This window comes from Tiliqua scincoides, chromosome 3 (genome assembly GCF_035046505.1).
Source record: "Tiliqua scincoides isolate rTilSci1 chromosome 3, rTilSci1.hap2, whole genome shotgun sequence".
Taxonomy (NCBI): Eukaryota; Metazoa; Chordata; class Lepidosauria; order Squamata; family Scincidae; genus Tiliqua; species Tiliqua scincoides.
Window position 1 is genome coordinate 206,993,858 of NC_089823.1, and position 17,561 is coordinate 207,011,418.

At 42.7% G+C, this 17,561-nt stretch overlaps 1 protein-coding gene across 4 annotated transcripts in view; it reads right to left on the reverse strand.

Moving 5' to 3' along the window:
- Window positions 1-1,061: 1,061 nt before the first annotated feature.
- The window catches only part of DOCK10 (dedicator of cytokinesis 10), a 230,435-nt gene continuing 213,935 nt past the window's right edge, over window positions 1,062-17,561 (reverse strand). For all 4 annotated transcript variants that reach the window (XM_066622585.1, XM_066622584.1, XM_066622582.1 and 1 more), the window contains 8 exons: window positions 16,838-16,960; window positions 15,985-16,098; window positions 9,941-10,087; window positions 9,161-9,371; window positions 7,892-8,082; window positions 6,108-6,208; window positions 5,708-5,846; window positions 1,062-1,557 (listed from right to left, as the gene is read on the reverse strand). In XM_066622585.1, coding sequence (XP_066478682.1) covers window positions 1,438-1,557; window positions 5,708-5,846; window positions 6,108-6,208; window positions 7,892-8,082; window positions 9,161-9,371; window positions 9,941-10,087; window positions 15,985-16,098; window positions 16,838-16,960 — 1,146 coding nt within the window. In that variant the 3' untranslated portion in view covers window positions 1,062-1,437. The remainder of the gene's footprint in view (window positions 1,558-5,707; window positions 5,847-6,107; window positions 6,209-7,891; window positions 8,083-9,160; window positions 9,372-9,940; window positions 10,088-15,984; window positions 16,099-16,837; window positions 16,961-17,561) is intronic.

Here is a 17,561-nt window from a genome sequence, read left to right on the forward strand (position 1 = left end):
TGTGCATCCAACACCTCTCATGATATTTACAACCTACAAAAGCCATCTTTTGTACATATACGCCTCATGCCTGAGTCATAGACAGGAATCATTTTCATACAAAATCACAATATCACCAATGTGTGATATATGTACATTTTTTGTATATATATGCCTCATGCCTGAGTCATAGACAGGAATCATTTACATACAGAATCACAATATCACCAATGTGTGGCAGGTTCCTATGAAATATTCTAAAGTTGGTAACAAGCTAGTCACTGGCTCAGAGTAGTATGTGAAGTAGCATACACCCAAAGAGACATAGGGAAGTAGGACAGAAACAGGTTGCTAATTATCTTTCTAAGGACCCAATCCTGTCCAACCTTCCAGCATCCATGGAGCTGCAATGCAGTCCTTACCTTAAGGCATATCTCCACCTTACCTCCATGACTATCCCCTGCCACCATAGGGTGTAGTGCACACCCCACTGACACAATGGGAAAGTTGGATAGGAATGGACTCTAAGGGCCCAATCCTATGCTTCCCTAGCGTTGACAGAGATGAGAAAGACATCTGTTTGAGCCCTAGAGAGCCACTGTCAGTCAGCAGGGACCAAACAGATTCAGTGCAGTGAGTTAAAAGATAGAGATAGAGGGTGCCCTTCACTGTGAGGTTTTGGGGCGGCCTTCACCCTGAGTCTGCCACTGCTTACCTTTGCTCATCTCTATCTAGCTGCCTTTCATAGCCAGGAACTCCAGTGTACCAGGAAAAGTGAAGAGCAATGATAGCAATCTTGGAACCCTGGAGCAATGATAGCATCTTGGAACCCTTTGCTGAGCCAGATCCCAAAGCAATTGTGCAGTGTTTTCAGTGGACACAGTTGTTCAGCAATAAACTACAGCATTGGGAAAAAAAATATTTATACATTTTCTACATGTAGACAAATACTTTAATATAGCTGTATGTGAGATGTTATCCACATCTTAGTAATGTCAATTATTAACTAAATTTTTTTTTGTAAAAATGACATATTTTACACATCTTCTATTTACAATTGCAATATACTTAAATGTTATAAAACATCCACTTTTGACCTTTAAAATATATGTATACTAGGATTTGTATTAGATTATATTATCATTTTACAGCACACATAAGGTTTGCTGTGGAACTAAATGTTCAGTGGAGATTTCAGGTTCAGACTGGCTTAATAAAGACTGATCTGTAACAAAAACAAAACAAAATAGGAAAATGTGCAAATACCAGGAAAGGCAATAACATTAAAAAAAATATATATCAAACTGGCAATTTAAAAAAATCAACACTGAAAATGTTCAATAAATTAAAACAATGTACCCCATTTCATTTTTAAGGAATCCTTCATGATTTGCTTACATTGTTATCCAAAATACTCCCAAAGTTCACTAGTGACCTGTTCAAAGTCAAATTCATCGATCAGGTGTCATTATTTGACGATACTGGAGGTCCGGGTAGAGCTGTGATTGTTCTACTGATTGCATGGAAATAAGGTTGTTCCGCTCCTGGTTGCTTTGCAGAATCCTCCTTGTACATGATCTTAAAAAAATAAAATAAAATGACTGACTAAATAAATTAAACCTTGTGGAAATCAATACAGGTGTGCCCCGGTATCCATACGGGTTCCATTCTGGACCCCCCCCCCGGCAGATACCAGAAACCACAGATACCGGGGATGCTTTTCAAACATGTTCAGAAAAAAAAACATGTTCAGTTTAAAAAAAGCCCCCAGTTCACTTGCCCAATTGTCACACAGTGCTTTTGCAGGTCTCCAGGCAGTCTCCTCGGCTTCTTCCAGCCTCTTCTGGGTCACACAGAGGCCATTCTGGGGTGAGCCTAGCTGGAGACAAGGGCCTCTGTGCTTGTTGTGAACATGTTTGAAGTGGGTCCCTGGCATCGGTGGATAACTGAAAATGCAGATACTGGATCCGTGGATACTGGGGGATGCCTGTACTCTCACAGTATATTCTACATGCGCATTCTAAAATTTATTCCTAAGGATTAGGTGGGGGGCGGTTTTCTGAGTTAATGATTTGAGCAGCTGCCAGATAAAAATGAAGACAAGTACTGGTGGTGTTGTATTTCAAGGTGAACCCATACATTATACTGGAAGTCCACAACTGGAACTGATAGTGTGATTTTCTTCTTCTAAATGTAGCAGTGGGGTCCACTCAATTTGATCAGGACCGCTGCATGGGAATCTAGCTCTTTGCTCCTCTGCTGCAGCAACCTTGATCCAAATCACTCTCTTTTGGAGCTGACAGAGAGGAAAACTTATGGACACCATCTGCCCCACTCCCCTGCTGCAAATAAATCAGGAAACCTATAGCTGTATTTACAAGCAGAACATTATTTTGGAAGTTCCAATCACCAAATTCCTACATAATGTATTTGACCCTCACATAATTTTTCCATTTACATTTCCTGGTCAGACACATCCCCCCTCCTCCAAGTAATGTGCCCTGATTACCCTGTAATTTCTGATTTTGTGACATCCATCACAGGGTGACTTTTCTTTGGCACTTTTACGCATTAAGAGTGCAATCCTAACCTGCGCTGGAACAGGCAAGCCAGGAGGCTTGCACTGTATCCAGTGCAGGATTGTGGCCAGAAGCGGCTCAGCCAGAGGTAAGGGAAACATTTCCCCTTACCCGGGTAAGGGCTACTGACCACAATGGGTCTCCTTGGTCTTGCGCCACCTCTGGAGGTGGCACAAGTTCGAGGAGAGCGGAGCGGCTTAAGGCCGCTCCGTTCTCCCTGGGAATGGGGGTTTGGGATCTGGCATAACTGCCGGATCCCAGCCCCACCTCCCGCTCCCCGCCCGCCCGCCCTCCCCCTGCCCAGGAACGCCTCCCTCCCCCACGCCTATCTTTTCCACTTGTGTCAGTGCAGGCGGGCCAACACAAGAGGCTGAGGGGAAGCCGGCACAGAGGCTTATGTCAGCCTCTGCAGGCCGGCGCTTCTTGGAGCGCCGGCCTGGTTTCGCCGTGAGGAGACGCATATGTGCTTTATGGTGCGTTTGCGAGCCTCCTAGGCCGGCCCAAGGGATGTTTGTGACCCTCCTAGGCCGGCCCAATCCTAACTGCATTAGGATTGCGCCCTAAGATATATACAAATGAACCTGGCCCTCTGGGATGACTGCTAATATTGACCACATCTGGTAAAAGGTGTGCGAGTAGGGCAATAACATTCATAAGAAATATCTGATCTTTTCTCTCTCTATATCTTTCCTTTTTCTATCCCATTTGAGGAAATGATGTGCTTTTGTTATCTTGTATTTATTATATAAATGAATTAAAAAATAGAAAGGAATATTCAACACATGAAACAGATAAGTGGGAAACAGGTCTTGGTTAGGAAGTCTTGTAGTCCTGAACAAGACTGCCAAGTATCTTCCCACGAAGGTAAACCTCAACAGACTGCTAAATAAGAATGAAGCTAGAGACAAAATTCTACATCAAGATTAAAAGTCAAGAAACAGGAGACGAGCAAGAGAGAATATGTGACAGTCAAGGAACAGGTATACATAAAGAAAACAACATACCACTTTTGGCTATAGTATTGAGGGAAATGTTAGACAATGAAGCAGAGAAGTTGTATAAGCACTGACCATGACAGAGCTGCCAGAAAAAGAGAGAAAGAAAGTTGATGAAGGTGCTCCTATCTGTCGAGGTACAAACAATGAGAAACATACTGAGCCCCAATGCAGCGAAGTGGTATGAAGAAATGCCACATCTTACATTTTCATGTAGTAGTTATCACAAGGTGACTTTACCATATCACTCTTCAAGATTAATTATGCTGGCGTGCTAATGTATCATATATACCTGTGTACTGAGAGCTGAAATGTACCACACAAGGCCAAGGATTTGTTCCCAACACATTCAATCAACATCTTGTGACACGGATGTGATAAAATCATCTTGGGGTGACGTTACCAAGTCTAAACATATTGTTTCTGCGATTGTATGCAAGTATGCTAGTTGTGAAATTATTTCAGTTATGTGTGTTGGCAACCTTCAGTCTCGAAAGACTATGGTATTGCGCTCTGAATGGTGGTTCTGGAACAGCGTCTAGTGTGGCTGAAAGGCCGATTCGGGGGTGACAATCCCTTCCACACTGGGAGCAAGTGCAGACTGTCCCTGGTCTGTCTCCCTGGCTATGGGCCTTCCTTCTTTGCCTCTTTGCCTCAGACTGTTGGCAAAGTGTCTCTTCAAACTGGGAAAGGCCATGCTGCACAGCCTGCCTCCAAGTGGGCCGCTCAGAGGCCAGTTATACACATGAATTAATGAGTCAAAATGTGTTACACTCTTTGAAGGTAGAGACTATGGGCCCAATCCTATCCAATTTTCCAGCACCGATACAGCCACAATGCAGTCCCAAAGTAAAGAAACAAGTGCTCCCATACCTTAAGGAGGCCTCTGTGACTGCCTTCCTGACCACAGGATGCAGTGCATGCCCCTTTGGCACAGCTACACTGGCACTGGAAAATTGGATAGGACTGGGCCCTCTATCACCTAGGGCAGTGATTTCCAAACTTCTTCGACTGGCAGCTCTATTGCCATTCGACTGGCAGCTCCTACTGGGCCATTGGTCATGGCTTTGCATTAGGGTTACAAACTGTATTGGGTGGCAGGTTTTTCATGAGGATCCTGCGGTTTCCCTGGCTGGTTTTTACAGCTCCCCACGTAGCCAGGGTTCACTATTACAGAACCACAGATCTAGGGCAAAACAACCTCTGATATCATGACTTCGATATGATCCTTCAGAGTCAATATTTCAGTGCAGTGGGCTGTTAGGCTGGAATGCAGGAATTACTTGGGCTCTTCAGCACCACACAGAATTTCATGAGAGGTTTCACAAAAACGTAAGCCTCTTGTGGTGTGGAAGACCTCTGTGCCAGTGGTTCCCAAACTGTGGGCTGAGACCCATTGGTGGGGTCACAACTTGATTTTTGATGGGTTGCCAAAGGGTGACGGACAGATCAGACAACCATTTGCCTCAAGCCCTGAGACTATTCAAAAATCAGATACTGTAGCTGCTAATTACCCTGCAAAGAGCTCAGCTTCTGTAGTTTGCAAGTATGTGTAAAAACAGGGAGATACATGTTTGAGGGTCTTTTTTTCTCTAGGTATTATTACTTATAAATAAATGTATGTATGCATGTTATTTCTTTCTAGATCTCTTTTTTAAAAGTCTGGTAAAGCTAGGTGGATTCCGATAATCATTTAAAAAACTAGGTCCTGATGCTAAAATGTTTGGGAAACACTGCTCTATGCTGTACTTTTAGGGCGCAATCCTAATCCACTTTCCAGCACTGACATAAGGGCAATGCTGCTCCGAGGTAAGAGAACAAGTATTCCCTTCCTTTGAGGAGGCCTCCGTGAGTGCCCCCCAATTGCAGGATGCAGCACACATCCCATTGGCACAGTTATGTCAGAGCTGGAAAACTGGTTAGGATTTGGGCCCTTGTTGCATGAACATCACTGCCCGCAATGACCCTGCTATACTCTTTGTATATCGGTAGGTTTGTCAGTGAGGACTGGGCTCATGTCTTGCTAGGGTCCACTAAATACATGTATCTGAGCTCATCCCAAACTATGCAGACACACTGTTAGATTTCTATGTAATAATTATTCATATGAAACAATGAGGTCCAACCATAAAAGGCTGAAACAGAATGGCTAACCTGTTCATTCATGACTTCAGAGAGCTCACTGAGCATATCCTTGTAATGAGATTTCATTTCTTCCTGATACTCCAACTGATCTTCCTTAATCAGGCGTTCGTTAACCTCAAGAGCTTGTCCACATGCTTCTGCGAACTGCCTGCACAGCACAGAATTTACCAAATGTATATCAACGCATCACAGTTGTTGAATTCACAAAACTGTGTTATCATCAAATTAAGGATTAGAACTGTACATTCATAATGGAGATAGGGAAAAACGTCAATAGGATTATTGCCCTGCATTTGACTAGAAGAACTGCCTGCTTGTTTGTCAGTTTGCATAACCTGAGGGTAAATACTTCAGTATCATCTATTTACCATGTCTAAAGACTCATTATTTCTGGAAATAAAAAGCTTACCTGAAGATTTCCTTCAGAAGTTTAACTTGATTATCTGGATATTTCTTAGCATTTGTTTCTTCAAGGAAAGCTCGTGCATAAGCCATTGGTCCTGCATTAACCTGTCAGGTTAAAAAAAAAGCAGATGAATGTCTCTTATATTTGAGGGTCAGATTTCTTTTCTTATGGACATGTGCTATGCATGGACTTTTTGAGGTCTACCACAGAAACTTCAATGTGACAGAAGGCTCCATTGCATTCCGACAATAACCAGGAGCTAGGTCTAAGACTTTGCTGATCTTTACTCCAACCAGTAAAGGTCTACTTTACTGGCTGGAGGTTTTTCTCTGTCCTCTTGCCTGTGAATTTCACTTTGATGCTAATTTCTCTTCAGATGTTAAACAGCTGAACATTTCAGTCTCCAGGTCCACTGTAGATTGTTTAAAAACAGCCAAGCAACCTAGGCCCAGAAGGAGTGGTTGGGGGGGAGGGGCAGGTGAAGCACTGAGCAGGACCCGCCTGGCCAGGCCAGCCGCTAAGCTCTCTATACTGGTGAAAGTGATAGCACCCAATGTGCATAAAGGATCAGGTAGGGGCACCATGGGAGGGCCCATGAATACCGAGAGAAAGCCACTTTGAGTTTTCTTGTCAAACTGGAAGTGGCCACAGATTCACCAATTCACACATCTGCAGGGGTCCTGGTACAGATCGCCTGTGGATAAAAAGGGCAGACCGTGTAGTGTTTATGTAGAGGCGCTAGCCTTAGCCTTAGTATGTTGGCAATAAAGCAAAGCACACTTTGCACTTGCGCAGAGCAAACTTGCGCGGCCTTGGTGACATGCTGAGTCTAAAGCTCTGTAGCCTGTCAACAAGAAGATGTTATAGAGAATCATATCTAGGAATGTGGATTGCGGTTAAGCTAGACAGCCGGCTAGTTATAGCCAGTGTGAATCTCAGCATCCCCTTGTAATTTCCCTATTACGCAGACTATTGACTCATAGCTTAGTATTGTAAACAAGATCAGAGAATGGAAAACCCCAGCCTGTTGTGTATTGTGTTGAGAGGGAATAAAAGTCAGAGAAGGCTGAATCCCAGAAGCTTTTCCTTCTGCATCAGGCCTTCCTTCTGCATCTCGCTTCTATACATGTCTGTTGTTTTATTCATTGCTATAACTCTTTGCTGCCTCAAGTTCTAACTTTCAAACCCTCAGAGTGCATCTGCTTTAGCACTCTCCTTCAGGCAACAAGATACAGTCTTGTGTGTCTCCCACCAAGCACCAAGGCCCCCCAAAGCCTTGGGTGCTCCCCAAAGCAGCATCTTGTGCTGCTACAGGACTGTACATAGATATGTATGTTTTGTGGCAATTAGTCTGCCCAGCAATCAAAATGTAGATGTAGGGTTGTTTCATCTATTGCACTACAATTTCTTCAGGAGTTTCCTGCTGAGGTGTGGAGCGAACAGGTGCAGGTGCATTGTCTTACAACACAGTGATAAGGGAAGTACTAACTGCCAAGAGGCATTTGAAGGACAGCCGAAAAAGGCTAAAAAGAACTACCTGGCTTTTTCTTTGGATGGAGAAAGAAAAGAGATACCAGAAGGAAAACAAGGAAATGCATGAAGATAACACCTTCCCTGCTGGATTGGAGGTCATGGCAAAAGCCCTATGAGGACCTTCTAACTCAGACAAACAGAAGGCTCCAAGTTCATTTTTAAATGTAGAGATTTTGACCCTCATTATATTGATATATAATCTAACTTGTTACATAAACAAGTTAGACCTGAATGAAGTCCTGGGCAATAATTACCTTGACGCTCACGCTTCCTTGTAGTTTCAGCTGCAGCCTAATCATATCCACTTCTTCCATGGTGCAAAGCTGCTTAAGTTCAGAAATTTTTTTAGACATCTCATCAATTGCTACTTCAATGGGGTTCAATTCTGTGCTTGTTTGGCTTATGACCTGTATTCTCTTCTTCACGTATGGAAATAAGTGGCTGGCTGCATTCAGAAAACAAGAGAGACACATTAAAAGGAAGATTCTCTTACCACAATATATAGAATGTTCAATAAATGTCAACATTTCAATCTCAATTTCACGGTCACAATTGAAACACCGTTCATAATGACAACAAATCCATAATGAACTTGCTATATACTTTTCCCTGTTCTGAACTCTAACAATTTACACATAAAGTGCAATGTACCATGTAAATACATAAACCATGTAAATGAATTTGTCATGTCCTTGGAGTACAATGGTATCATTCCTATTTCAAAATCTAGCATTTTACCATTCATTAATTTTCCAATGAATTGAAAGATAAACACGATTACCTGTAGAGAAACTGCAAATAATTTCTTATTGATTACAGTGATTTCCCCCCAAATGAAAATGTTTAAAAAGTTTGCTCAAACAATAATGCCTAATCCTTTAACAAAAGCATTTAAAGAACTCTGATCTGGAAAAACAAAGTTCTATACAGAAGTCTAAGGGCACAATCCTATCCTGCGCTGGAACAGGCCAGCCAGGAGGTTTGTGCTGTATACCGTGCAGGATAGTAGCCATAAGCAGCTCAGTCAGAGGTAAGGGGAAACATTTCCCCTTACCTCTGGGTAAGGACTGCTGGCTCCTATGGGTCTCCTTGAACTCGCACCACCTTGAAACTGCTCCGTTATCCCTGGGAACAGGGGTTGGGATCCGGCATAACTGACAGATCCCAGCCCCGCCTCCTGCTCCCTGCCCACCCCTGGGCCACCCACCCCCACCCTGGAACACCTACCTCCCACCTCCCCCCACCTCCCTTTTCTGCTTGTGTCGGCCCAGCTGGGCCGTTGCAAGCATCCGAGAGGAAGCCGGCACGGGGGCTTATGTCAGCTTCTGCAAGCTGGCGCTTCTTGGAGCGCTGGCCCGGTTTCCTCTCAAGAAGACTTGCGGCAGCCCAATCCCAGGTCTGGATTGTGCCCCAAATATGTGATTCTGTTCTAAAACCCTATACACCTGAGCTGAGCTTTGGCAATTCCAGAGGACACCTTGGGTTACGTCTCGATGCACTAAATAACGCAGCAACATCCATACTTGTCAGAATGGTCCGTCGCTTGCATTGCTCTTCCACACCGCCATGCTTCTTTCCTGACAACGTGAATGGTGTTTCAAAGACAAAGCGGTTGATGTTGTGATGCATTTCAAAGTCAGTCTTCCGTTCTTCAGCTTCTTTCTCTTCAAAGAAAGGTGTAACGTATGTCACCTGGATATAAGCGTATTTTGGATCTAAATCCTTGGGGTTAACCTGCATAGGCATGGAGGGTGAAATGGAACAACTTAGAAATGAAGAGTGAATACTTATTAGAAACAGCCAAACTGATATTAAAAAATTAAAAAGAAAGCATATTTTTCAGTAATCTCTGAAAGTAAATAATTATATTTTAATGTAACCATGCCACAATTACTAATCAAAAAGTCCTGGCTTCATTTGTGGGTTACCAAAATTATCTGCTGATCCTTCGTCTGAATATTATGAACTGCTGAATGTCAACAGAGAGAGGAACACTGTCACTACTAAGATTTACTGGAAGTCACCATTTTATCTAATCCAAAACCGGCGGGGAAATCGCAACCAGGAATTTCTCCAGCATGCTCAGAATGTTGGTGCGGGGAAGGGTTGTAGCTCAGGGGCAGAACACCTGCTTTACATTCAGTTCCCTAGTATCTTTAGGTTGGGCTGGGAAAGATCTGCCTGAAAATTCTGAAGAGGTGCTGCAAGTCAGTGTAGGCAATTCTGAATGAACTAATGATCTCTTTCTAAGAAATGAATGATGCTCTCTGTTTAGCAGTATTCATCTTTGTTTTCCTTTGTACCTTGTTGGAGTCTTGGATTATCTTCACATTGTCTGCTCCAAACTTATCTGCATAAAGTTTCAGCAATCTCTGAGAAATCTCAGAGAGGCCTGTTAACTTGGGCTCTTTGTAGATGTACTCCTTGCCCTCTTCTTCCTCAAAAAAGCCCTGATTAAAACACAAATTATAACAGTCAACAAAGTGTAATAAGGAGGGAGTATTTCAAGCTGTTTGCTGTGGATGAAAGGTGTAGACTCAGTAGATTGCTTAGACAAAAAAACAAAACAGCCGCCCCAAACAAAATCAGCTGCTGGTTTTTCAGCTGGTGCGTGATGAAGGAATGGAATGCATTAAAACCAAACTCTATATTAGCACAGGATGAATTTAAACTTTTACCAGTGGCACAAAACCCTAATGTGAAATGTAAAAGAGAAAACAATTTTGGAGAGCACAAATATCAGCCAGTGACTCATTCGGATCCATGTTTTGTAGAGAGAGTGCCACCTTGTGGTACAATCCAGTAATTGGTAAATGCAGAATGAATGAGCAGTACATTTGGGATTTGTGACTTTTGGTTGAATTAGTGCTGTTAAACAATGACAGCTGGTGGCAACGGGGGAGTTGGGGTGGTAAAGGTCTGCAAATTAACCTAGCATGCTATGTTCAGGAAAGAAATGATGGCTTTGTTGCTCACTCAGTTCAACTAAACAGAATTCAGGGAATCATGGTGACATCATCCCCTGCAAAGCTGCAAAATGCTCCATTGATTTGTTTGCTTGTTTATCATCAGTGCTTCTCTGCTCCCCCTCTTTTGGACAAGAACTCTCAAAGTAGCTTACAAAACAAATTCACAGAAAATAATGATAGTATCAGTATCATAAAACCAATTACAGCAATAAAACAGTTCAACACATACACAGACCAAACTATATCCAGCAGCAGTCAACATCACCCTAGTAGTCCAAAGACTTGCCGAAAGAGTCAGGTCATCACTGACCATCAAAGACAGACACAGAGAGGGTTGGGCGGGTTATTATTATTAGAGCTGCTCATAATAGACGTATATGTAACTATCCGTATACAGTGGACTCCAGCGATTTCATCATGGATCACCTGAAAATTTAAATATGGCATGGAAATATAAAGCAGATACTATATATGGCTATACAGTATTTTGTGAAGATTGTCCAGACTGGTGCCAAATTAGACACGACTTTTAACATGTCTTTGAAAGTCTCTCTCTCTCTCTCTCTCTTTAAAATGCCCATATACCCCCAAAGCAGGGTCAATGCATTTTAAAAAATCCTTTGTGTGGAAAATCTGCCCCAAACAGAATGTTTGTGGGTAGTTATCGGTGGGAAAACAGCTGTGGAGCTAGTCCCCTTCCTTCAAGAGTACAGCTCCGATCTGAATGGGAACCCCCTGCACCTTCTTTTTGAGTTAAATAAGGGAAGCAGCCTTTAAAGATATAATGACCCCCAGTTGAGTTGTTTGCAAGCATGCTAGTTAAGCAAACCCTGGAGAATGTCAAAACCTGTCCCAGGAAATGCTTTCTTATAAAACAGGGGTGCCCAAACCCCGGCCCGGGGGCCATTTGTGGCCCTTGAGACCTCTCAATGCGGCCCTCAGGGAGCCCCCAGTCTCCAATGAGCCTCTGGCCCTCCAGAGATTTGTTGAAGCCCGCACTGGCCCAACACAACTTCTCTCAGCGTGAGGGCGACTGTTTGACCTCTCGTGTGAGCTGTGGGATGAGGGTTCCCTCCACTGCTTGCTCTTTCACATCTGTGATGCAGCAGTGGAAGCAAAGGAAAGGCCAGCCTTGCTTTGTGCAAGGCCTTTTATAGGCATTGAGCTATTGCAAGACCCTCATTCATTCATATAGGTTCATCTTTAATATATTCATTTATGTAAAGTTATGTAAATTTATTCAAATTTTAAATGTAAATTAATTCTTCCCCCCCCCGGGCCCCCGACACAGTGTCAGAGAACTGATGTGGCCCTCCTGCCAAAAACTTTGGACACCCCTGTTATAAAAGAACAAGCTAGGAAGCTTCTTCCATGAAACATTTGACTTTTGGAAATAGTAATGAAAATGGAATAATTAGGGTGTCGTTTTCCCTCTGCTCAACCTTTCCAGAGAGAGAAAGAACTGACACAAGATCAGGAAGGAACATAACAATCCTGGTGAACAGCTTGTGGGACTTTTGCCAAAGACCTTTGAGGCTCACAAAGGCTCCGAGGGGTGAACCCTCCTCCATCCCATCCTCAGTGCTCTTTTAACTGGTTCTAGCTGTTCTTCTCTTCTGCATTCTGCCACTACTTTCTTCCACCCAGCATCATGCACACTGCTGGCCTTAAATAAATCACTTTTTAATCTCTGAAGCAGGTGTATGCATTCACATGTGCTTGTGATTCATGCTGCGCTGATATAATTACAAAGAATTAGAACTCTCTCTCTCTCTCTCTCTCTCTCTCTCTCTCTCTCTCTCACACACACACAGAGAGAGAGAGAGGCTGCTATGATAGATTCAATGTGTGATGGATTCAAATTGTGTGGGGCTTGATTCCTGCTCAGGCACAAAAGCTTTGGGCAAGTTCTTAGCTCTTACATTAGCCCACCCACATAGGGATATTGTGAGGTTAAAGCAGGATAACTCTCTCTACATTTTACCCTGAGTTGCTTGAAGAAACTGTAAGATACAAATAAGAGAAATGTATTTTTATGCATTCTGAGCCCTCTCAAACACATGCAGGTTAACAGCAATATTATATATGGGGCCAGTTCAGATGATGCTTTTCCAGCCCCATACAAATAATCCATCTACTATAAATGCAGTTTCGGCAATGTGTGTAGAGGGGTGGTTAGTGTAAATCGTCCACCCTCCATGTGATTAAGAAAAGTGATCAGGAAGTAAGGAGAGAGGCCAGGATGTGCATGCGCCAGTCGCACACAAGGTGTTAAATCATGTGAGGGCAAACAATCAGGAAAACCAAATTGCCTTATCATGACAAAAACTGGACCCCCCCCCCAAATGGCAGCCCTATGTCCAACTCCCTCCTTATAGTAAAACTTTCCCCATGTTCTGATATTTTCTTGTGATTTCCCCACCACTGCTCCACATCACTGGCTGCCTCTAGTGGGAAAATGCCACGTGTGAAAGACTACATGTTACAGAAGCAGAGAGAGAAAGAGCGAGTGAGCTTGCCACAGGGCTGCTGTTTTGGGTGGCAGCTCTGTGTTTCTTATAAAATGAAGCTCCCTCCTAAAAAAATCCAAATACATAAATAAACATTTGTTATTGCAATTGCCAGCTTGCCACAAAATAGTCCCGAGAAATATTCATTTGAAATGCTGCACATCACTGCATTCTTCCTAACAAAAACTTGTTACGCTAATTTATAGAAACCTCAAGCTCATCTGGTGGGAACTGAATGAGAATGGATTATAGGGCTGTTCACATGTTATGCAATGCCCAGGTACAGCATGTCTGGGCATGGGCACATATTTCCATGTGAACCACTGTTGCCAAGTTCATTTTTATAGATCAGATGTACACAGATTGTATCTGTACTGAATCAAATGTGTGAATAACTGTACCAGATACTGGCTAACAATGATTGTGCCTGTATGCACAGATTTACCCAGACACAGTTTTGATGTGTGGATGCTCTTAGATGTTTCTTTTCAAGAGGTCAAGATTCACACACTATGGCTCAGAACATTTCACGTCTGAGAAGCCAGGTATTCCATAAGAACTAACCCACCTCTTTCTCCTGCAGCCCTGGAGAAAGATTACTAGGACAAAAAGCCCAAACTGAAGGACACAGATGAGATCAGCAGCAGTGGTGCATGCTGTTTTCTATCCCCCTTGTCGCCCAATTCACCGACATGGGGCAGCATGGACTTGCACCAGCTATGTAGCTTGCCCAAGTCCAAGTTCTCCATTGCAGCTGCTGGGGCTTAACTATGGGGCAAGGGCAAAAAATGTTCCCTTACCCTTCTGAGACCTCCAGTAACAGCTATTCCCATGCAGGATGCAGTGTAGCCTGTGCTGGCACCATTTCATTGTTGTGTGGGGATTTGCACTGGATTGGGCTGCTTGTCTCTCAAAACTGGAGTCTATGTGGCACTGACCCCAAGGTAACACTGGCTGCAATGCACATTTACCAAAGAGTAAGCACTGTTGTCTGTAATGGGACTCTAGACCAGAGTTTTCCAAATTCCAGCCCAGGGGCCGGATCCAGGGTTGGATCCTCTGCTCCGTGAGCAGAGTTTACTATTCTGCCTTCACGTCACATTCATTCCCAGTAAATCTGGGCACCAGGCCTCTCTGGCAGTCACATCTGCCCAGACATCCCATTCTGGGATTCCAGACAACAGACACGACTGCCCAGAGTATCCTGGTGCCCAGATCTACAGAGAATGAATGCGGTGGGGAGGCAGAATGGTAAGCTTCAGTCTGAAGGGGGACTGCTTTTTTGAAGGACAGCAGTCATAAGTTTGGTTACTGCTGCTCTAGACATAGGTCTACAGTTATACCCTGGCAGATTCTCACTACCTGAACATTTATTTCAGGCCCTGCACAGAGATAGGCTAGTGGGCTGGGAAATGAACTCAGCAGTAAAGCAAACCAAGGGCAGAAACATCATATGTGCATAAGGTTCTGGAGTAGTATTACTGTGACTGAGGATGGAGTTAGACAATAATACCTTCTTAGGTCTGTCAAAACATACACAGCAAGACTTTTTGCAGTGGACAGCTCAGTGTAAGAAACACATGGCCTGGGCAGGCTTCCACTGGAAATGAGGATTAGGCTTCAAGGATGTGAGCAGCACAGGAACAGATACATTTTTTGTCATTGGAGGAAGCAGAACAAAAGAATTAGTTTTGCTAGATGCAGCACAGCATATAAATGAGTGAAAGCCATGTTATTTTATCTCCCACACTGAATACTAAGAAGCACTAGAAGTGAAGGTTAACTCAGACCATACAGGGGAGGGCAATGATTAAGAAGAATTAGACAAAGCATGCAAAAGAATAGAAGACTTACCACAGCCTTGAATAAGGTCAAAAGAAGAAAAGAGCAAATTTCTACATTAAAACCTAATCAGCAGACAGAATGATTCAGATCAATCTGTTCTTTATACACCATATTATTATTTTTCCCCTACAGATTAAAAGGAACTGGCAAGCACTCCTTCAAGAATGATGCTTGCTCTTCCCCATATGGATGCACACTGGAGGCAACCATAAACACCAGCAAGAAAAGCATGCAAAACTCCATGTGTGGTACAAAACCACTCCACAACACAATGTAGAGAATCAGAGGCAAGCCAGAAAGCAAAACCAGAGAGTCTACAAGAAATGCAACTAAGGAAGGAATGCAGAATTGGAGCCATTGAGGGGAAAAAACGCCTCTGGACATCATTTCAGCTATTTCTGTAATAATCACTCTTTGTATTTCAATGCATGAAGATGCTTCCAATTATTATGCTGCTCATTGTAATTTCTGATTATAACATAATTTTTTTTTTTAAAAAAAAACAAGAAATTGGTGCAACTGCTTACATTTCAATTTTAAATGTATAGTTTTAGACATACCCACTTTGGTTCCCCAAGTTAAAAAAGGTGGGTTAAAAATGCAGTAAATAAAAAATGTATATCCTGTGGCATTAGATATTCTCATTACAGGGTAAATGTACAGTGATTGCCAGTGTGCTTCTGCTGCCACCAATGAAGCATTCCTGTGCATAAGATTAAGTAATGTCTGCATAGAACTTTTATCTCATTGAAATCAAGCCTTTGGTACTTTCTCTGAGGTATTGTTTTAAAACCTGCATTCTGCTCTAAATATATTAGGACCAGGTCAGTGGAAGACTCTAGTAAAGGTGTCACAATTTGGCCCATAATGGTCAAATAGACTACCCATCATTCCATTCGATTCCACATTTGACCATGTTGGCTTACTATGTTTCCCTATGCTCGGGAATGTACCTCTGGAATTACTTTAGGGAAATGTGTACTGCATCCATACATGCATAAGTGTTTACGAGTCACTCCTCACCTGCCCATAAAATGCCACACGGTAGTATCGTCCAAACAGACGCTTCTCAGAATTCACTACTTCTGCCACTTTTAGATAAGACCTGTGGATGTCGTAGTACAGCTCTGACAGCCTCTGAAGCAGCAGAAAGAGAGAAAGAGCATTTTTTTAAAAGTGCCATGTTCTTAATAGTGACCACAACATGCAATCTGTAATTAGTCACAGTGTTGGAGATGAATCAACATGAGTCTGATAACTCAGGTAAAAGGCTTTAGTCCAACTACACTTGCCCTTATAATCAAAATAGATAAGTCCTGTGTTACATATGACAAATATTTATACATATTACATAAAGACAAATGTTTTCTTCACCTGTGGAGTTTTCCTTTACAGCACATAGGGTGCAATGCCTAAACTGCTCCAGCATATTCTAAATGGCAAGAATGCCATTTAACCCCTGCTAATTGGGTAAGAGGCACTTTTTCAAGTGGGTGCTCCTTTTTTTAGCAGGGGGAGAGTAACTGGCCCACCTCACCCCAGCAGTGTCTGTTCTAGTGGCTGTCTGCTGGTATTCTTTTGCATCTTTTTAGATTGTGAGCCCTTTTGGGACAGGGAGCCATTTAGTTATTTGATTTTTCTCTGTAAACCGCTTTGTGAACTTTTAGTTGAAAAGCAGTATATAAATACTGTTAATAATAATAATTATCAATAAGAATGCATTTGGGGAAAAATAATGCTTGTCTCCTGCTGTATTAGCATCGTATGGTATACATGTGGGATGCAACGCTCTCTTCATACACAGTTGCATGGAAGACTTTCCATTGTGCAATCCTACACAGCTGGGGGCTGCATGCGAATGACTCAATAGCCTTACCTTGAAGTCTCTCTGTTTCTCAAAAACTGCAATGATTGGTTTATTAACTTCAGCGATGAGTTCGTATCTTTCAGATTTCCACAGATATTCAACACATAATTCTAGCTGTTCCACAAGGATGTTCTGCAATTCCACAAATAAAAAGAATGCTCTCTGTTTTGGAAGTAGCGATTAATTATGCTAAAACAGTGCTAAAGGCCTGGTAAGATCCCTTCCAACTCTAACATTCTAGAATCTAGATCGAGCACGTGGCATAAACGCTAGACCAGCGATTTTCAATCTTTTTCATCTCACAGCACACTGACAAGGTGCTAAAATTGTCAAGACACACCATCAGTATTTTGACTATTGACAAGGCACACCATTCTGCTAGTAGGGGGCTTAAATTCCCCAATTGCCCTACTAATAAATGACCCTCCCCAAAGTTGTGAGGCACACTTGCAGACCATCCACGGCACACCAGTGTGCCATGGCACAGTGGTTGAAAATGGCTGCTCTAGACTAATTCTAATACTAAATCTAATCTATAATCTAAATCTTATTTTAGATTAAGCAAAGAACTAAACCTGTTGAATTGGGACCCAGATAAAAAACATGTATGCCCATTCACAAAATCCCTTGATCCACTTATGGCACAATTCTATGCAAGTTCACACAGAAGTAAGCCACAATGTGTTCATGTGTACCTAATGTGTACCTATTTCCAGGTAAATGAAGCATATTT